The sequence below is a fragment of the Zootoca vivipara genome, chromosome 7 (genome assembly GCF_963506605.1).
Source record: "Zootoca vivipara chromosome 7, rZooViv1.1, whole genome shotgun sequence".
Classification (NCBI taxonomy): Eukaryota; Metazoa; Chordata; class Lepidosauria; order Squamata; family Lacertidae; genus Zootoca; species Zootoca vivipara.
Window position 1 is genome coordinate 8,083,496 of NC_083282.1, and position 17,047 is coordinate 8,100,542.

Below are 17,047 nucleotides of genomic sequence, written 5' to 3' on the forward strand. Positions count from 1 at the left end.
GCTCCCCACCCCTGGGGTGCAGGGAAATTTAGGGAGGGATTCAGCATTCCGCTATTAGAAATGTCTGCCTGCGTAAGCACTTCTGCTTGCCCAGTGGAATAATCTCCCCTCTCCTCTTCTGTATGCTATCCTGGGATTCTCCTCACACACACACCCCAATTTTGGCCCACAGGGGGGGGGGAGGAAGTGGAAAGAAGTGGCACTGCTCTAGCAGAAGTATTTGTGTAGGCTTCTGCTAAGTGGGACTAGCAAGCTGAATCTGGTCCCGTGTACTAGCCCCCAAAAGGTTGCCCATCCCTGCTTTATATCTTGCTGATAATGTTTCATTTCATGCACTTCAGTAAACAGTCACTGTGATTAGCTCAGCATGTTGTATGTTTTATTTCTTAGAAATTCTACAGACCTCCAGTTTTGACATTTCTCTGTCTCACAGAAGCTTAAGCTGATAGAGTTGCTCAGGGCCTTGTAACATCTTAAAAGACGGACAGATTTATTGTGTTATAAGCTGTTGTAGACTGACAGCTGCATGAATAAAATATTGACGTGGCTATTGCTCTGTAATTTCAAAAACTGTTTATCCTCACTTCTAAGCAGTTCAAAAGCCTGATCTGTGGAGGAAAAGATGGGGGATGTTCATAGAACTCATACAAGTCAGAGGGTAGATTTTTATGATCTTCCATCATAACAAGGTTTTCTTTCCTTGGGAACTTTTGAATGTGAGAGTCCTCAGATTAGGGTGCTGGACACATTGAGATGTACAATGTAACAGATATGTAACATGTAACAGATTCTGCTCTCTTTAATGCCACATCTGTTCTTCCCAGCATCCTAGATGTTTGCCAGGTACAAGAGTATACAGGTACAAGGAAATGGCGCCAATCTACAGGTAAGCTACTAGGATGGCAAAGAAGGCAAAACAGCCAAGCACTTTGATGAAGAAACAAGGAGTCGAAGGCAGACTGGTGCCCACGCAGGTCTGCAGGCCTCGGGTCTTGGTGGCCTTGACAATCCTCTCCTTCTGGGTGAGGATGGCGTTTCTGGCCCCCTCCCACTTCCCAGGCCCGCTCAGACGGAACTGCACCGGAGAGCAGGGCCCAAAGAACACCTCCCAGGCCAGCTTTGGGTCCGTCAGGATGAGGCGCGACAGGTTGGGCTTCACTCCCGACAGGGAGGCCAGTTCGTCCATGTGATCAACGTACTGCACCTGGAGCATGGTATGCTGGCTTGGCACATATCTGAGGAGAGAGGAAGGGAATCAGCAGGCATTAGTTAGACCATGAGGAGACCTTAAACGCAGCTCCGGCTTGGTCTCCCTACAGCCACCCCCTCCCCCCTTTGCCAAGTTTGGCCCATTTGGCTGCTTTTAATCCCCGGGAGCAAGACCCATCATTTCCAGTGGCAACACACTTCCTGAGACTTCAGGACAGCAGTGGAGGGCAGGACCGTCTTGACCATATCTGGCGCCCTGGTGCCAAGATCCCTCCAGTGCCCCCGTGAGTGAAGCGGGCAGGAGGGGCGCGCGGGAGCTGAGAGGCGCAAAGGAGGCAGCCCCAGGTTTGCGCTCCCTGCTGCCTTCGGAGAGCGGCCTGAAGCCGCTCAGAAACTGAGAGGTGCGGAGGAGGCGGCCCCAGGCTCCCGCTCCCCGCACGAAGCTCCGGAGGCGTGCGGGGAGCGCAAGCCTGGGGCCGCCGCGCTGCGCCTCTCAGCTGTTCAGGCGGCCCCAGGCCAGCGCTCCCCACGCACCTCCGGAGAGCTGCCTGAAGCCGCTCAACAGCAGAGGTGCATGAAGGCAGACATCAGCATTCAGCACCCCTTCTGTGCCCCTGATGGCCAGGCGCCCTGGCGCCTTGTGCCACCCAGCCCGGACCTAGGTACAGCCCTGGTGGAGGGTTCACCTTCCTGTGGATGAGAGAGCACTGGAGACTTATCATCTCTTGCGTATATTTGCTTTGCTTACAAATATCCAGGCTGGGCAGAGCAGAAATAGATGCACTCCTTAGCAGGTAGCAAAGCTAGTAATTATGCATCAGGTTGCCAAAGAGCAACTGTGGACCAGAAGGATGCTTCAACCTCAGTCAACTCTTTCTGCTTCTCTGACTCCCAGTTTAAAATGGAAACTAGCCCCAAACTGTTCCTCTGCCCCACATCCTATTGCTCAAGGGATGCTAGTCTTCCCAAATTGGTGGTCAAAGGTCACACACACACACACACACACTTGCCACCCTATTCAAACACGGGGGAATGCTGCAGGGAAAAAAGCTTGTACACTGGCACAAATATTGCTTTTCTGCCGCATTTTATCAATGTGCCCACCAGCAATGTAGAGGTGTAAAATGACATGAACTAATGGGAAGCTCTGGCAAACTACACATTTGAAGAACACTCTACAAAGCTAGAAATAAGAAGTAAGCTTCCAAGACCAGGAAATTCAGCATGCTGAAGTCCCGAGAGAAATCAGCACCCCTCACCGTAAGTATGGAAAGACGGCAACCTACCGTTTCTCATTATACTTGATCTTCTCAGTTATGTCAGCCATCATTTCATCCTCTGAAGGCAACTTGAGCAGGCCTGAAAAATAACACACACATATGTACCAGTTAAGCATTTCAAATAAAGGATCGGCTGCCCAATTGTTTCACAGCGCTCTTTCTCCTGCAAAAAGCTGCTCATTCCTTTCCTGTCCTCTTAGGTAAAACGCTGGTTTGGTTCAAGCCCTGGTCTCCTTGCCTACTGCAACCCCTCTCATAACTCAGTCCTCTCCCAGACACAGCTATAGAAATGTATGGTTGGATTAGAAATCACATTTTCACCCCCATGAGAATCGACCCATAACTCTTTGTCATTCCAGCATGGATCGGGGAGTTCATTATACAGAACAGAGCCCAAGCTGGAGACCTTAGCAGAGCAGTAGCTCAGGAATCCACAGTGTATTCCTCTCTTCCTTACCCTTGAAGATTCTTGTGGCCCAGCGAGCTTGGAGTTCAGCTATTGGCATGATGGCGCCCAAAGGTTGGAGGAGGCCAATGATTGCCAGTGTGGGCTTTTCCAGCTGTGGTGGGAAGACAAACTTATATAGCGGGATCCCATTGTCCCTTGTCTTGATGACTCCCTCCTCAAAGAAGGCAAAGGAGTAGTTGTAGCCTGTGGCAAAGATCACCACGTCAATCTCTTCCTCTCTGCTGCCATCTTCGAAAATCACTCCTCTCTCAGTGAACTCCTTCACGTTTGGCTTCATGAGCACCCTACCAGAAATTATGGCGTTTGGAAGGTCGTCAGCTGCAATGGGATACCTACTGAGGAACCTACGGGGCAAAGAAGGAAATAGATGTTGAAGTGCTGCAACCTCTGGATGGGTTGGGGGGGGGGGTTGTTCTGTGCTTGCAGAAGTTTATTAAGATTTATTCCTTGGTTGTTTGTCACCCCCAGTGTTCATGGCTCTTTACGGAGCACAAGAGGAGAAGCCTTTGCTTCTCTGTGTGTATGTGTCAGGGACTGGACTGAGAAGGAATGGTGGGGACCGCCCCCTTCTTCCTGAATCTTCCCGAGAACAGGAGGACAGTATAGATTTATAACAGTGGTTTGCAGTTATTGGTTAACAGTTATTGGTTAAAATATAAATATGGAAGCATGGGGACGATCATGGAATATGAATATAAAATTTACAGCATGTTATGGTCTAAGAGAAAATTATATGAAAGTGTTATATTGATGGTACCTAACACCGAATAAATGGCAAAAATGTATAAATCAATATCAAATAAGTGTTGGAAGTGTAAAGAGAAAGAAGGTTCTTTTTTACCATATGTGGTGGACTTGTAGTAAGGTTAAAGCTTAACTGGGAAATGATATATAATGAATTGAAAAAGATGTTTAAAATAATGTTTGTGGGGAAAGCCAAAAGCTTTCCTTTGGGGAATTATAGGCACAGAGCTTACCCAAACTGTATTGAAATTTATTACTTGCCCAAAAATGGAAAGAAGAAGTCCCAGAAAAAGAAGAATGGATACAAAAACTTATGGAATATGCAGAAATGGCAAAACTTACCGGAAAAATAAGAAATCAAGATAACAAAATTTTAATAGAAGAATGGAAATGGTTCCTTGCATATTTACATGAAAAAGGAAAAAAATGCTAAAAACAGCAAAGAAAGGAAGAATTCCCCACCCTTCACAATTCTCCAAGATTAAAAAAAAGACTCCTGCCTTACCTGTGCTGGGGTTTTATACCATAGTTCTCATGATTAAACCTCATGTTCAGCTTCTTCTCTCCCCACAGGTTCACCAGAGTGCAAGGAAGCATATTGCGAAGGAGGTTTTTGAAACGTGTAAAATGAACCACGTCTAAGGGGTACCCGTCATCGGAGACACGATTCACCACCCAGGTGCCAGTTCTGGTGCTCAGAAAGATCTATCCAGAGGAGACAGGGGCAGGTTAAGGAAGAAAAACCCACCACAGATGCCTACTGAGAGCCAAGTGTAATGGAATCACATGTTCACATGTTCAGGCATAACCAACACATACTAGAATGTGCTGGCAGGGTACTTTGTAGGGGTTTGATACACTATCCTTTGGTATACTGCAGGTGGGGAATACCATTTTGGAATATTATCCTACAGGGGGAACTCCAGTATATTTCCCTCTGTGGGTGAAAAGGCAGCTAAGGGACTCTGTGGGTCCATTGCTCAACCTCAAAGCCCCCCATGAATTGCTTTGTGTTTTGTTTTTAAATTGCATATTTAGGAAAAAGATTCTGAGGCATCAAGTCCCATTGAATTAAGTGGGACTTCCTTACAAGTAAACACGTGCAGAATTAAGCAGTTAAGTGTCACCTCTTCTGTTGGTTTTAGTGGCACTACAGGGCCCAAAGCTTGATAAAGGTGCCCCAGAAAGGTGTTTAGGAGAATATAAGGCAAATGATTGATTTGCTTTTTCTTAAGTGAGCAGAACCTGCTTAGTGACATGGCTGAGGTCCACGGAGATGTCTGCTCCAGAATTTCCCAAGCCTATCACGAGGATTCGCTGGTCCCGGAATTTTTCAGGGTGCTTATATTCTCGGCTGTGCATAATTTTCCCCTTAAACTTCTCAATACCTGTGAAAAGGAGAAATAAGCCAATTTGCATGGTGCTGGGCAAGGTGTATCCTTGTTGCTTTGACTGTCAAGGGAAAGCCTCAGATTTAAACATCCGTACAGGTTTCACAGAGTTTTATCCGTGCCCCTAGCAGGGATTGTCAAGACCGACATCGCCCCAGGTATGAAATGTTCTTCCTCCGAGCAGAGATGGGGCACCTGCAAACCCTCCAGGTGTTCCTGGACTCCAGCTCCCATCAGGCTGCATTTCTTTCTCTTTCATACTGCTTGGAGCTTTACTGCTGCATCTATTTAGAGTTTTTGTTCTTTCAGCTAAATTGTATTTCCTTTAACTAAGCTCTTCTGTAAACCACCGTGATGGTTTCATAATGGGCGATGTATAAATGCCATAAGCGGTGGGGAACCTTTGGCCTTCCAAATGTTCCTGAACCAAAACTCTCACCAGGCCCAGCAAGTGTGGCCAATAGCCAGAGATGATGGGAGTTGTAGTTTAGCAACTTCTGGAGTGTGAAGGTTTCCACACACCTACCATAATCAGCCAATTTGTATCCTTCACCCATATATATTCACTGCATGCTACCTAGCATATCCCAACACCAGTTTCTACATCCTGGGATAGGTGTTGTTGTTGTTGTTGTTGTTGTTGTTGCTGCTGTTGCTGTTGTTTAGTCGTTTAGTCCTGTCCAACTCTTCGTGACCCCATGGACCATAGCACGCCAGGCACTCCTGTCTTCCACTGCCTCCCGCAGTTTGGTCAAACTCATGTTGGTAGCTTCAAGAACACTGTCCAACCATCTCATCCTTGTGCCCTCAATCTTTCCCAACATCAGGGTATTTTCCAGGAACTCTTCTCATGAGGTGGCCAACGTACTGGAGCCTCAGCTTCACGATCTGTCCTTCCAGTGAGCACTCAGGGTTGATTTCCTTAAGAATGGATAGGTTTGATCTTCTTGCAGTCCATGGGACTCTCAAGAGTCTCCTCCAGCACCCTAATTCAAAAGCATCAATTCTTCGATGATCAGCCTTCTTTATGGTCCAGCTCTCACTTCCATACATCACTACTGGGAAAACCATAGCTTTAACTATACAGACCTTTGTCGGCAAGGTGATGTCTCTGCTTTTTAAGATGCTGTCTAGGTTTGTCATCGCTTTTCTCCCAAGAAGCAAGGGACAGATAGGGCTAAATAGACACTAGATGAGATGAAGATGAACCACCTTTTCTTGCAGCCCCTACAGCCAAAGAGAGGCAGTGGGCAGCAGAGTCTAAACCAGCCTTTCTCATTCTTGGGTCCCCAGATGTTGTTGGACTACGACTCACATCATCCCTGACCACTGGTCCTGCTAGTTAGGGTTGATGGGAGCTGTAGGCCAGCAACATGTGGGGACCCAAGGTTGAGAAAGGTTGGCCCAGACCGTCAGGTTTGGAGTGGAAAACATGGGTTGCATTCTAGCTCACATGTAGCTAAGTTGGGGAGCAGGAATTGACCATTGGGAGGTAATATGGAGAAAGAAGGTTTGGGTCTCCTTCATTTTCTTCTTTCTGTGTGTCATAGTTCGATCCTTCTAAACCCTCCACCTTTTATGTGACTGGGGTATACAAGGGATTAAAAATATATATGGATGTCATCTGGTTCAACTCTTTAAGTCACTGTAGGCAGGTCACTGACTCTCAGCCCAACCAACTGAACAGGATCCTTGTGAGATTTTAACACACTTGTGTTCTAAATGAAACAAAACAATTGCAGCTTTATGGGCAGCACTGCGTGGTTCCAAAGTGCCAAATCTATTTCCCCAGGTCTCCTCTTTTTGCCTAGCAAACTTGTTCTCATCTTGATATCTGGCTTGGGTCCCAAATTAGGACAAAAAGTAAACTAACAGTAGTTGGGCTAGTGTCATTTGTTTAAATCCTAGAACCAGATCTCTTCCCAACAGACACAGTGCATCTGAAGCAGCTTAACCAAAAGCAAACCTTCTCTGTTGGAATTTGAACCCGGGTCTTTTACACCCATGTCACATATAAAAACTTCCCCTGGGATCATGCAGAACCCCTGTCATTTTAGGCTAAGCATCGCATGTGTCCTTTGCATGGGCAAAAGCCAAGTTGCCTAGAAATTTGCTCTTAAATGTTGGCGTCCTAATAATCTCAGCTGCATTGTAAACTGTTCCTACACATAGTGCCTTAAATATTTGAGGTTGTCGGTGTTACTATATGTATTATTCTAAGACACCCAAATACCCTAAAAAGAATAGCGGGGTGAACCATATTCATGCCACACGGATTCTGCTTTCATATGGGTTCCCCAGAATTCTCAAGCAATTGACCACATCAGAAAAATCCCACCTACCAGGAAACAAATCCAGTGGAAAATAAGGATCTATGTGGTGTCCAGTGCAGACCAGGACAGCATCAAAGATGGCAGACTCCTGCTTCCCATATATTTCACTTACAACCTCCCATTGGCCAGTAATGGGGAAATCTGGCCGTTTCTTTATGCTGCAGACACAGGCCTTGAAAGACAAGGTAAATGATTTATGTTTGGCTTTATATGCACATTTCACAGCGACGAAGCACATGAATTAAAAAGTATGCTCACAAAGGCCAGTGGGTGGGGTTGCATTGATGTTGCACCCTCAGGTTGGGCGGTCGCGGGGATGACGTTCAGGGCCGGCCCTACGGCCAGGCTGGGTGGCGCAGGGCACCACGGCACTGGCCCGCCAGGAGGGCGCTGCAAGCTGTGCTCGCCCGCTGGCCGGCCGGTCCGCCGGTCCGCCGCGCAGCTGCGCCCATGGCACCCGCGCTGTGTCTGCCCGCCCACTGCGCAGCAGCGCCTGTGGCAACCGCGCTGCGCACTGCACCTGCCCGCCCGCCGCGCTGGGAAATGGGGCGGGGGGCGCCGGAGGGATCCGTCGCTCCACGACGCCAGGGGCGCTTAAGACGGCCCTGATGACGTTCCTTTGAATCATTTTGGGAACTGCTCATACAATGAATATCTGGACGCAGGGCCGGATTTCGGTTTGATGAGGCCCTCAGCTACTGAAGGTAATGAGGCCCTTTATATGTCCAGCTGTCCTTTGTCAACAACAAATTGTCGCTGTTTCTTGTGTTGAATATATGCTATATGGTAATTTATAGACCTAATAGGTATCTAAAGTCATTTGCACATGCAGAATGTAGGCACCCTATATATAGAAATCAGCAAACCAGTGATATTTTAGGGAGCAGGCTAGTAGCTGGGGCCCATTACTTACATCATAGGAGCCTACACAACACAAAGCACTGTTGCGGTATGTAGGTATTATTTCATTTGTTTTTATCTTATATTTTGGAAATGTACATCCATTTTTTCCTTTAATTTTTTTCGGGGGCCCCAAGAGAGTGGGGCCCTAAGCTATAGCTTGTTTAGCTTATACGTAAATCTGTCACTGTCTAGACATACAGGCTCCCCCCCCCCCCCGGCTCCTCAATGAGGTGTTATAAACCTGTTCTTGGATAAGACCAGATCAGGTTCCAGGTGGGAGCTTACATGGCTAAATTGTGGTCCGCACAGAAAACAAGAACAGCCATTCTATAAGTTTCCAATGTGCGGGAGCCTTATAAAGACTGTACCACTTGAGAAAAGATCGAACATCCACATAAAATCATGTGAGCCCTCAGCTACAATCTCAAGTGGTACGACCCATACTAGAGGGAGTTTACAAAGCATGATTGTAGTTGCTGTGCACATTCAGAAGGCCCCGGTGCAAATTACTTGACACTTCCAGGAGGGGAGGGAAACTGCTCCCGCCCGAAGCTCCCGCCCGAAGGAGCGCTGCTTACCAGTCAGAGCTGATGAGAAGGCTGAACTGGATGGGCCAATAATATATCATACATGATGAAATCATAAAACATATACGTATAATAAAATATAATGGCTTGAAATATCAAGTTCATACCTCAAACAAATCTGGGAGGTTGTGGTGGGGTGTCAAAATGTCCCCACCTCAACCACTCCAAAAGTGCTTTTAGTTTATTATATCAGAGACTGTCTTTTTAGAGCCTAAGCAAAATAAAAAAATTCCTTCAGTAGCACCTTAAAGACCAACTAAGTTTTTATTTTGGTATGAGCTTTCGTGTGCATGCACACTTCGTCAGATACACTGAAACAGAATCAACCAGACCCTTATTTATATTCAGAGGGTGGGGGGTGGGGGGGTGGGAATGGGTGATGGGCTGATAGGAGTGGTGAACCTGTTGATGGCTATTAACAACTGCTGATGACTGCAATTGGTCCTGGGGGGGGGGAGCAAGGCACAAAAGAAAGCTAGATCATGCATAATGAGGCACAAAAGAAAGCTAGATCATGCATAATGAGATAAGAATCTGATATCTCTGTTCATCCCAGGTGGCTCCGTGGTTTTAAGCTTGGTAATGAGTCCCAATTCAGCAATTTCTCTTTCTTGTCTGTTTCTGAAATTTTTCTGTAATAAAACTGTTTTTAGAGCCTGTAACTTTGTGTCTCTTTAGAGTATATAATTTGTGTTGTTTTTACAAATTTCCCTTGAAACATGTTGAAAAATGCCTTTGTAGCATTTTATTTGTTTGCTTGTTTATATCTTGCCTTTTCCCCAAGGCAGCTCGTGACACGAAAACAGTTCAAAAACACACAAAAGATACACACACCCACACACAATTAAATAAAACAAAAAATCTTATTAAAAGCATCATTTAAATTTAAAATCATTTAAAGGTAAGAAAGTGGGAGGCAGGGGGGAAAGGAGAATCTGTTTCTGTTTTCCGTCCCCAGCTGTTTTCCACCATCCCTTCTGTGATCATGCTCGGTGCTGCCTCGGTAGCCAAAGAACGAGGTCCGGCTTCTTACCTTGAAACGTATGTGTCTGAGCAAGTCAAAGTGTTCTGCATACATCCTGAAGTACTCCAGCACTTTGCTGTGGTGCATGTAGTTTGGGTACTCAGCAGGGATGGGGAAATCACTGTAGCTCATCATCTCCTTTGAGGTATTGATGGTTAGAGATTTATAAATGCTGGCCTGGCCCCCAATATCGTGCTCCTGAAGGAAATTGCAGAATTAAGAACAGGGCTTCTAAAGCTGAGCATAGATAATGTTTTTTTTTCTCCAGGTACTTAGTACAGATATTGTTGGATCACGGCTCCAGGTTTTGGTTTCTGATCTAGCACATTTTCCAGATTTCCATAGTGCTTCAAAAACCTGTTTGACCATAGACCCGTAGTGAGATTTAAAAATGAAAGCAATTTGTCTTAAATTAGGAGCTTAGGTAAAGGTAAAGGGACCCCTGACCATTAGGTTCAGTCGTGACCGACTCTGGGGTTGCGGCGCTCATCTCGCGCTATTGGCTGAGGGAGCTGGTGTACAGCTTCCAGGTCATGTGGCCAGCATTACTAAGCCGCTTCTGGCAAACACGGAAGTGCCGTTTACCTTCCCGCTGGAGTGGTACCTATTTATCTATTTGCACTTCGACGTGCTTTTGAACTGCTAGGTTGGCAGGAGCAGGGACCGAGCAACGGGAGCTCACCCCATTGCGGGGATTCAAACCGCCAACCTTCTGATAGGCAAGCCCTAGGCTCAGTGGTTTAACCCACAGTGCCACCCGCAATGTGTATATCATTGTTTTGTATCTTACTAGCTTCATCAAAACAAATACTCAGAATCTGCAAAATATTATTCTGTGATTCACATTTTGAGAAACTTGCGTTTCAAAATGCAAAGTATTTTTCTCTTTGACATCTGATGGGAGGGCGTTCCACAGGGCGGGGGCCACCACCCACCGAGAAGGCCCTCTGCCTGGTTCCCTGTAAGTTTGCTTCTTGCAGCAAGGGAACTGCCAGAAGGCCCTTGGCACTGGACCTCAGTGTCTGGGCAGAAAGATGGGGGTGGAGACGCTCCTTCAGGTATACAGGACCGAGGCCGTTTAGGGCTTTAAAGGTCAGCACCAACACTTTGAATTGAACTGAATTGAACACTTTGAAATTGAAGTTTTTATAGGAGCTTCCAATGATTAGCAATCCCTCCCCCATCCAAATTTAACTTTGATCTCCCAGCCTCTTCCCCCCCCCCATATTCTTTAAGGAGATACAGGTGGACAAAGCAGAAACAAAACACCATTCTCTTTGCTAGGTGCTGATCCTGACGCAAGGGGCAATATTGCTGTTTGCACATGGACATTTTGCCATTCCCTTGTAAATAAACAACAAAGCCAGACTTCGACATACCTGGAACCTCCACAGCCCACCAATGTCGTCACTTCTTTCAAAACATGTTGGCTGGAGACCTTCATCCAAGCAGCATTTAATAGCAGTTAGGCCACTGGCCCCGGCTCCAATGACAGCAACCCTTTTCGCCATGACAGCCTGCCACAACGACAACAATAATAGCCATTCTGGGTGGCTTCCAACATATATAAAAACATAATGAAACATCACACAGCAAACAGCTTTCCTATTCAGGGCTTGATACAAGGAGGCAGCAGGCCATTGGTTTTCTCCAGTTAATTGTACAAATTGACCCCCAAAAGGGTCTCCAGCACCGCCTCCCCCATTAAAGCCAATTGAGAAGACAGACGATGGATGTAAAAGGTATTCAGTTCACTGAGAGATGGTTCAATCAAGACATGGGGTGAATAAGATCACAAAGCCCACATGCCAAGCATCGGGGGAAGCAGATACTTATTATATTATATTATATTATGTTCGAAAGCACGTCAAAATGCAAGTAGATAAATAGGAACCGCTACAGCGGGAAGGTAAACAGCGTTTCCATGTGCTGCTCTGGTTTGCCAGAAGCGGCTTTGTCATGCTGGCTACATGACCTGGAAGCTGTACACCGGCTCCCTCAGCCAATAATGCGAGATGAGCGCGCAACACCAGAGTCAGTCACGACTGGATCTAATGGTCAGGGGTCCCTTTACCTTTACCTTATTATATTATATTATATCATATTATATTATATTATATTATATTATATTATATTATATTATATTATATTATATTATATTATATTATATTATATTATATTATATTATATTATACATACATTATATTGCAAAAATACCTGATCTCTATGAGCGTCCTAATCAGCTGTAACTGGTGGATTTCATCTTTGTTCCCTGCTTGCATTAGCAGTTTCATATAAACATTTTTGCCACAAAAAAAAAAGCTCAACGATGTTCACTTTTTGAAATATGGCAACCCGAGGTTTCAGTACGGATGTACTTTCCAGACCCTAAAGATCACATTTACTGCATTTTGCTAAGCTGGTAGATTCTTATCTCTATTACTGGAGTAGTTTGCAAAGTCATGCAAGCATAAAAAGGCTTCTGCTATACCAGGGGTTCCCAAACTAAGGCCTGGGGGCCGGATGTGGCCCAATCGCCTTCTAAATCTGGCCCGCGGACAGTCCGGGAATCAGCGTGTTTTTACATGAGTAGAATCTTTTTATTTAAAATGCACCTCTGGGTTATTTGTGGGGCCTGCCTGGTGTTTTTACATGAACAGAATGTATGCTTTTATTTAAAATGCATCTCTGGGTTATTTGTGGGGCATAGGAATTTGTTCATATATTTTTTTCAAAATATAGTCCGGCCCCCACAAGGTCTGAGGGACAGTGGACCGGCCCCCTGCTGAAAAAGTTTGCTGACCCCTGTGATATACCATAAAGGAGGGTGGGGGGAGTTACAGAAAAGCAAAAGAAAACGTCATGTTAGAAATGTCCTAGTGATAATGATTGTCCATGATTGTCCACCTAGGCCTGGATCCCTTGTGGGCTGGCAAACAGACACATTATTCTCATTACAAGGCATTCAACCCCTGCAAAAATAGGCAGCAGCATTTTACACTGATTTATCAGCTTTTTAAAAAATTCCGCCTCATGTGATTCATCAAAAAGCATAAGTCCACATTTTATATAATCTATCTCTTCCATTAAAGATACTGAGGGAGTTTTTGAAGTGTGTGTGTACGATTATCCAAATGGTATTGTAGGTTTTTTAACCGTATTACAGAAAGTGGTAGCCTTTTGAACCATATTGCAATTTGTGTAATACATTCTCTGGTGTCCAGTGGTATGATGTTTGTGGTTTTTGTTTTATTAAGCCTGTAGAAATCAACTGCCTGACTTATTCTAATGTTTGAGTCTATAGCTACCATGTTTCCAATAAGCTCGGTGTTGCAATGTGCCAGAGCACAAAAAATTCTGTTATACATTGACAAAAAAAGCTATGGCAGAGATACTCAGTAGAGCTTTGCCCACTCTGACTTTGTAACCAAGGGGAATTATATTGAACTTCTGCTTAGCCTCTATATTTAAAACAATCACCTGATGAACAGGTAGCAGGGGACCTTGTAGTCTGATCCTACGAGGGATTCTTTCTGCTGCAGACAATACAGCAGTCCTTACACATGTTGACTGAGATAGACTTGGTGTAGGGGGGCAGCTGTGTGAATCAACTGTGTGGGCATTAATTAACAGAGATGCCATCTATCTCTACTTACTTGTTTCCTGTTGGCTGCTATTGAGAACCTCTTATTTCTCTCTTCAACAGCTCTTAGCAGACGTTTCTCTTAGAAGTTGTATGTGAAGAAGGAACCCCTCAGAGGACTTCTCTGTTCCTGATTTCCACCAATTGTAGGAGGCAGTGTTCTAAATGGGTAACAGTGGGGCTGTCTTGATGTCTTATAAAAACCACCTGACAATCAGGCCAGCCTACTATATCGGGATTAATGACCCCACCGCTGCCTCCGCCTCTCGCTCCTCAATTTAGTCCATGACATTTTTATGGTGGGCATCCCTATCCCAATGGCAGACTACTAAATCACCCAAAGGTTAAATAATCAGAGCACATTGCTTAGCAAGGTTAGATAATATCTGCTTGTATATGCTCCAGCAATTTCTAGTAATCAATTACATCAGAGAATTTCTTCATTTGATAACAATTTGTGGCTCTTCTGAAGACAGACTGTTTACATCTCCAAAAGCTTAGATTATCCCTTAAAGTCAGGTATCTGCTTGTATACTTTCCATTAACCTGCAGTCATCAATTATGTCTGATAAGCAGCTAAGACAGCCCCTTACCATTAGCCAAATGAGGCAGCAGATTTTGTTTATTGTTATGTACTGAGCTGGATCCTAGAACAATAGGATGCAGAATGCAGCAGTCTTATTGGTCTGAAGTGAATCAGTGACCTGATTGGCCTGCAGGAGCAGCCAATCAGGCTCCTGGATGAAGTGAATCCGCAACTTGATTGGCCTACAGGAGCAGGCCGGAATTAGCCAATCACGCAGGGTTCATTGTGTAAATAAGGTATATAATAATAATAATAATAATAATAATAATAATAATAATAATAATATTTATACCCCGCCCTTCCCAGTCAAGACCGGGCTCAGGGTGGATAACAACAAAAATATCAATGCAAGTATAAAAGAAACAATTCAGTTAAAATGCAGATTAATACAATGTTAAAATTCAATTTTAAAATTAAAAATCTACAAGTAAGATAAAACCATTATAAGATAAAACCTTAGGAGAGTCCAAAGGCCAAGCGGAACAGCTCTGTCTTGCAGGCCCTACGAAAAGATGACAAATCCCACAGGGCCCTAGTCTCCTGAGACAGAGCGTTCCACCAGGTTGGGGGCAGTACTGAGAAGGCCCTGTTTCTGATTGAGGCCAGGCTAACCACCTTGTGACTCGGGATCTCCAGTAAGTTATTATTTGTGGACCTTAATGTCCTCTGCGGGGCATACCGGGAGAGGCGGTCCCGTAGGTACGAGCGGATGTTTGGGGGAAAGTTTCATTCACTGTTTTACAAGCTGCAATAAAGAGCATGAAATCACTACAGGACGCAGAGTATTTTCCATTTATCCTTAACACAGCTGAACAGGAAGCAGATCTGACCTATGGGGTGCAACCCACCATAAACTTCTATGCAAGCCCCACTGAAATGAATGGAAGATCTGCCCATGGAGTTCCTATGGTGCTCCAGAGTGAGCTACGATAGGGTCACTTTTTTGATATGTCGCTGCCTAGATTAAAACTCCACCTTGGCAGAGGGTGGTGATGTCAGCCAGGCAAGATGGCGTCTGAGCTTGCTGCTCCAATTGCTCTGAAGGCATTTCAACACCCTGGCTGCAAAAGAGATGCACCTCATCCTGCATTTGGATCGCCCCCAAGGAGCTATGATTAGCAGAACCTGAGGAACACAAAACAACACACTAGACCAGCATAGCTGCCAAGTTTTCCCTTTTCTCACGAGGAAGCCTATTCAGCATAAGGGAATTTCCCTTTAAAAAAGGGAGAACTTGGCAGCTATGTAGACCAGGCATCCCCAAACTTGGCCCTCCAGATGTTTTGAGACTACAATTCCCATCATCCCTGACCACTGGTCCTGCTAGCTAGGGATGATGGGAGTTGTAGTCTCAAAACATCTGGAGGGCCAAGTTTGGGGGTGCCTGCACTAGACGGTTAGCTCTCTCGGAGCTTCAGAGCACCTGTGAAAAACAAAGGATTCTTCATGAATTCTCGGAATTCTGTGCCAAACTCTGCAACCAGGCTCCTCAGAGTGGCTGGGGAAATCCAGCCAGATGGGCGGGGTATAAAAAAATTAGTAGTACCGTAGTAGTAGTATTGGTATTAGTATTAGTAGTAGTATTATTACAGGTGCTAGGGAACTACAGCACTATTTAAATAATCTCTTTCTTTTAAAAGCAATTTATTAAATTTTCCGAATAAACACACAAAAGAGAATAAACAAAACAAACATTCAAAAAACAAATACCCACACACATTTATCTTTTTAACAATTCTTCTCAATTCTCTCATTTCCAGTGCTAAGCCGAGCTTGACTTCCCTCCTTCCCCTCATTTGGTTTTCTTTTCAGCTCTTATCTCGCAGTTCCTTTATTTCCTCCATTTAAAGTCAATTCGTAGGATTTATTTAAGTCCTGCAAGTGTCTTTAAACTTCTACAGTTCTTTTCCATATAGTCCACAAATTTACTCCAGTCTTTTTGGAACCTTGTTTCCCCCTGGTTCTGGATCCTGCTAGTCAGTCTTGCTAATTCTGCATAGTCTATCATTTTTGTCTGCCACTCTTCAATCGTTGGTAATTCCTGGGTTTTCCATTTGGGGGCTAATAAAGTCCTAGCCGCGGTTGTCGCATACAAAAATATTATATGATCCTCCTTAGCAGTCTTTTGTCCAATGATTCCTAATAAAAATGCCTCAGGTTTTTTGGGGAAAGTATACCTAAGAATCTTTTTCAGTTCATTATAGCACTGTTTAAATAATCTCACTCTTCCAAAATTAACACCGGACCACCAAAAATATATGGATAGACCCTTTTCATTAGAAGAGGTCCAAGCTGGAATAAACAGAATGAAACTTCATAAACAGCCTGGACGGTGCCTTCATTGGCATTATTTATAAGACCATTTCTGAACAACTGGCCAGTGTGGTGTAGTGGTTAAGAGCGGTAGACTCGTAATCTGGGGAACCGGGTTCGCGTCTCCGCTCCTCCACATGCAGCTGCTGGGTGACCTTGGGCTAGTCACACTTCTCTGAAGTCTCTCAGCCCCACTCACCTCACAGGGTGTCTGTTGTGGGGGAGGAGGGGAAAGGAGATTGTTAGCCGCTTTGAGACTCCTTCGGATAGTGATAAAGCGGGATATCTAATCCAAACTACTACTACTCCTCCTCTTCTTCTTCTTCTTCTTCCTCTTCTTCTTCTTCTTCTTCTTCTTCTTCTTCTTCTTCTTCTTCTTCTTCTTCTTCTTCTTCTTCTTCTTCTTTCTTCTTTTCTTCTAAAGCTTTTTTAAGACTTACAAATCAAGGGGCAAATCCCAGAAACATTAAAAACCTGCCCTATAAGAGTGTTGCCTAAACCATATCAAGACTGTGAACAAGTAGATTCCTTCTCTGTTCTCCTGGATCCCCTCCGAAGCGAAGGG

The 17,047-nt window shown here is 44.8% G+C and overlaps 1 protein-coding gene across 1 annotated transcript; it reads right to left on the reverse strand.

The window, feature by feature from the left end:
* Positions 1-368: 368 nt before the first annotated feature.
* LOC118088642 (flavin-containing monooxygenase 5-like) lies at positions 369-13,733 on the reverse strand. The gene is made up of 9 exons (XM_035122525.2): positions 13,597-13,733; positions 11,320-11,457; positions 9,950-10,138; positions 7,436-7,598; positions 4,948-5,090; positions 4,208-4,407; positions 2,947-3,302; positions 2,496-2,568; positions 369-1,235 (listed from the first exon to the last, which is right to left on the reverse strand). The coding sequence occupies exons 2-9, from the start codon at positions 11,449-11,451 to the stop codon at positions 881-883; spliced, it is 1,611 nt and encodes a 536-aa protein (XP_034978416.1). The 5' UTR covers positions 11,452-11,457; positions 13,597-13,733; the 3' UTR covers positions 369-880.
* Between the last annotated feature and the right edge of the window lie 3,314 nt (positions 13,734-17,047).

Coding starts and splice junctions, on each gene's coding strand:
- LOC118088642 (XM_035122525.2), bottom strand. CDS start 11,451: ATGGCGAAAAGGGTTGCTGTCATTGGAGCCGGGGCCAGTGGCCTAACT. Junction 10,139..11,319: donor GTGGGCTGTGGAGGTTCCAG/GTATGTCGAAGT, acceptor AATTTCCTTCAG/GAGCACGATATTGGGGGCCA. Junction 2,569..2,946: donor GGCCACAAGAATCTTCAAGG/GTAAGGAAGAGA, acceptor GTTATTTTTCAG/GCCTGCTCAAGTTGCCTTCA.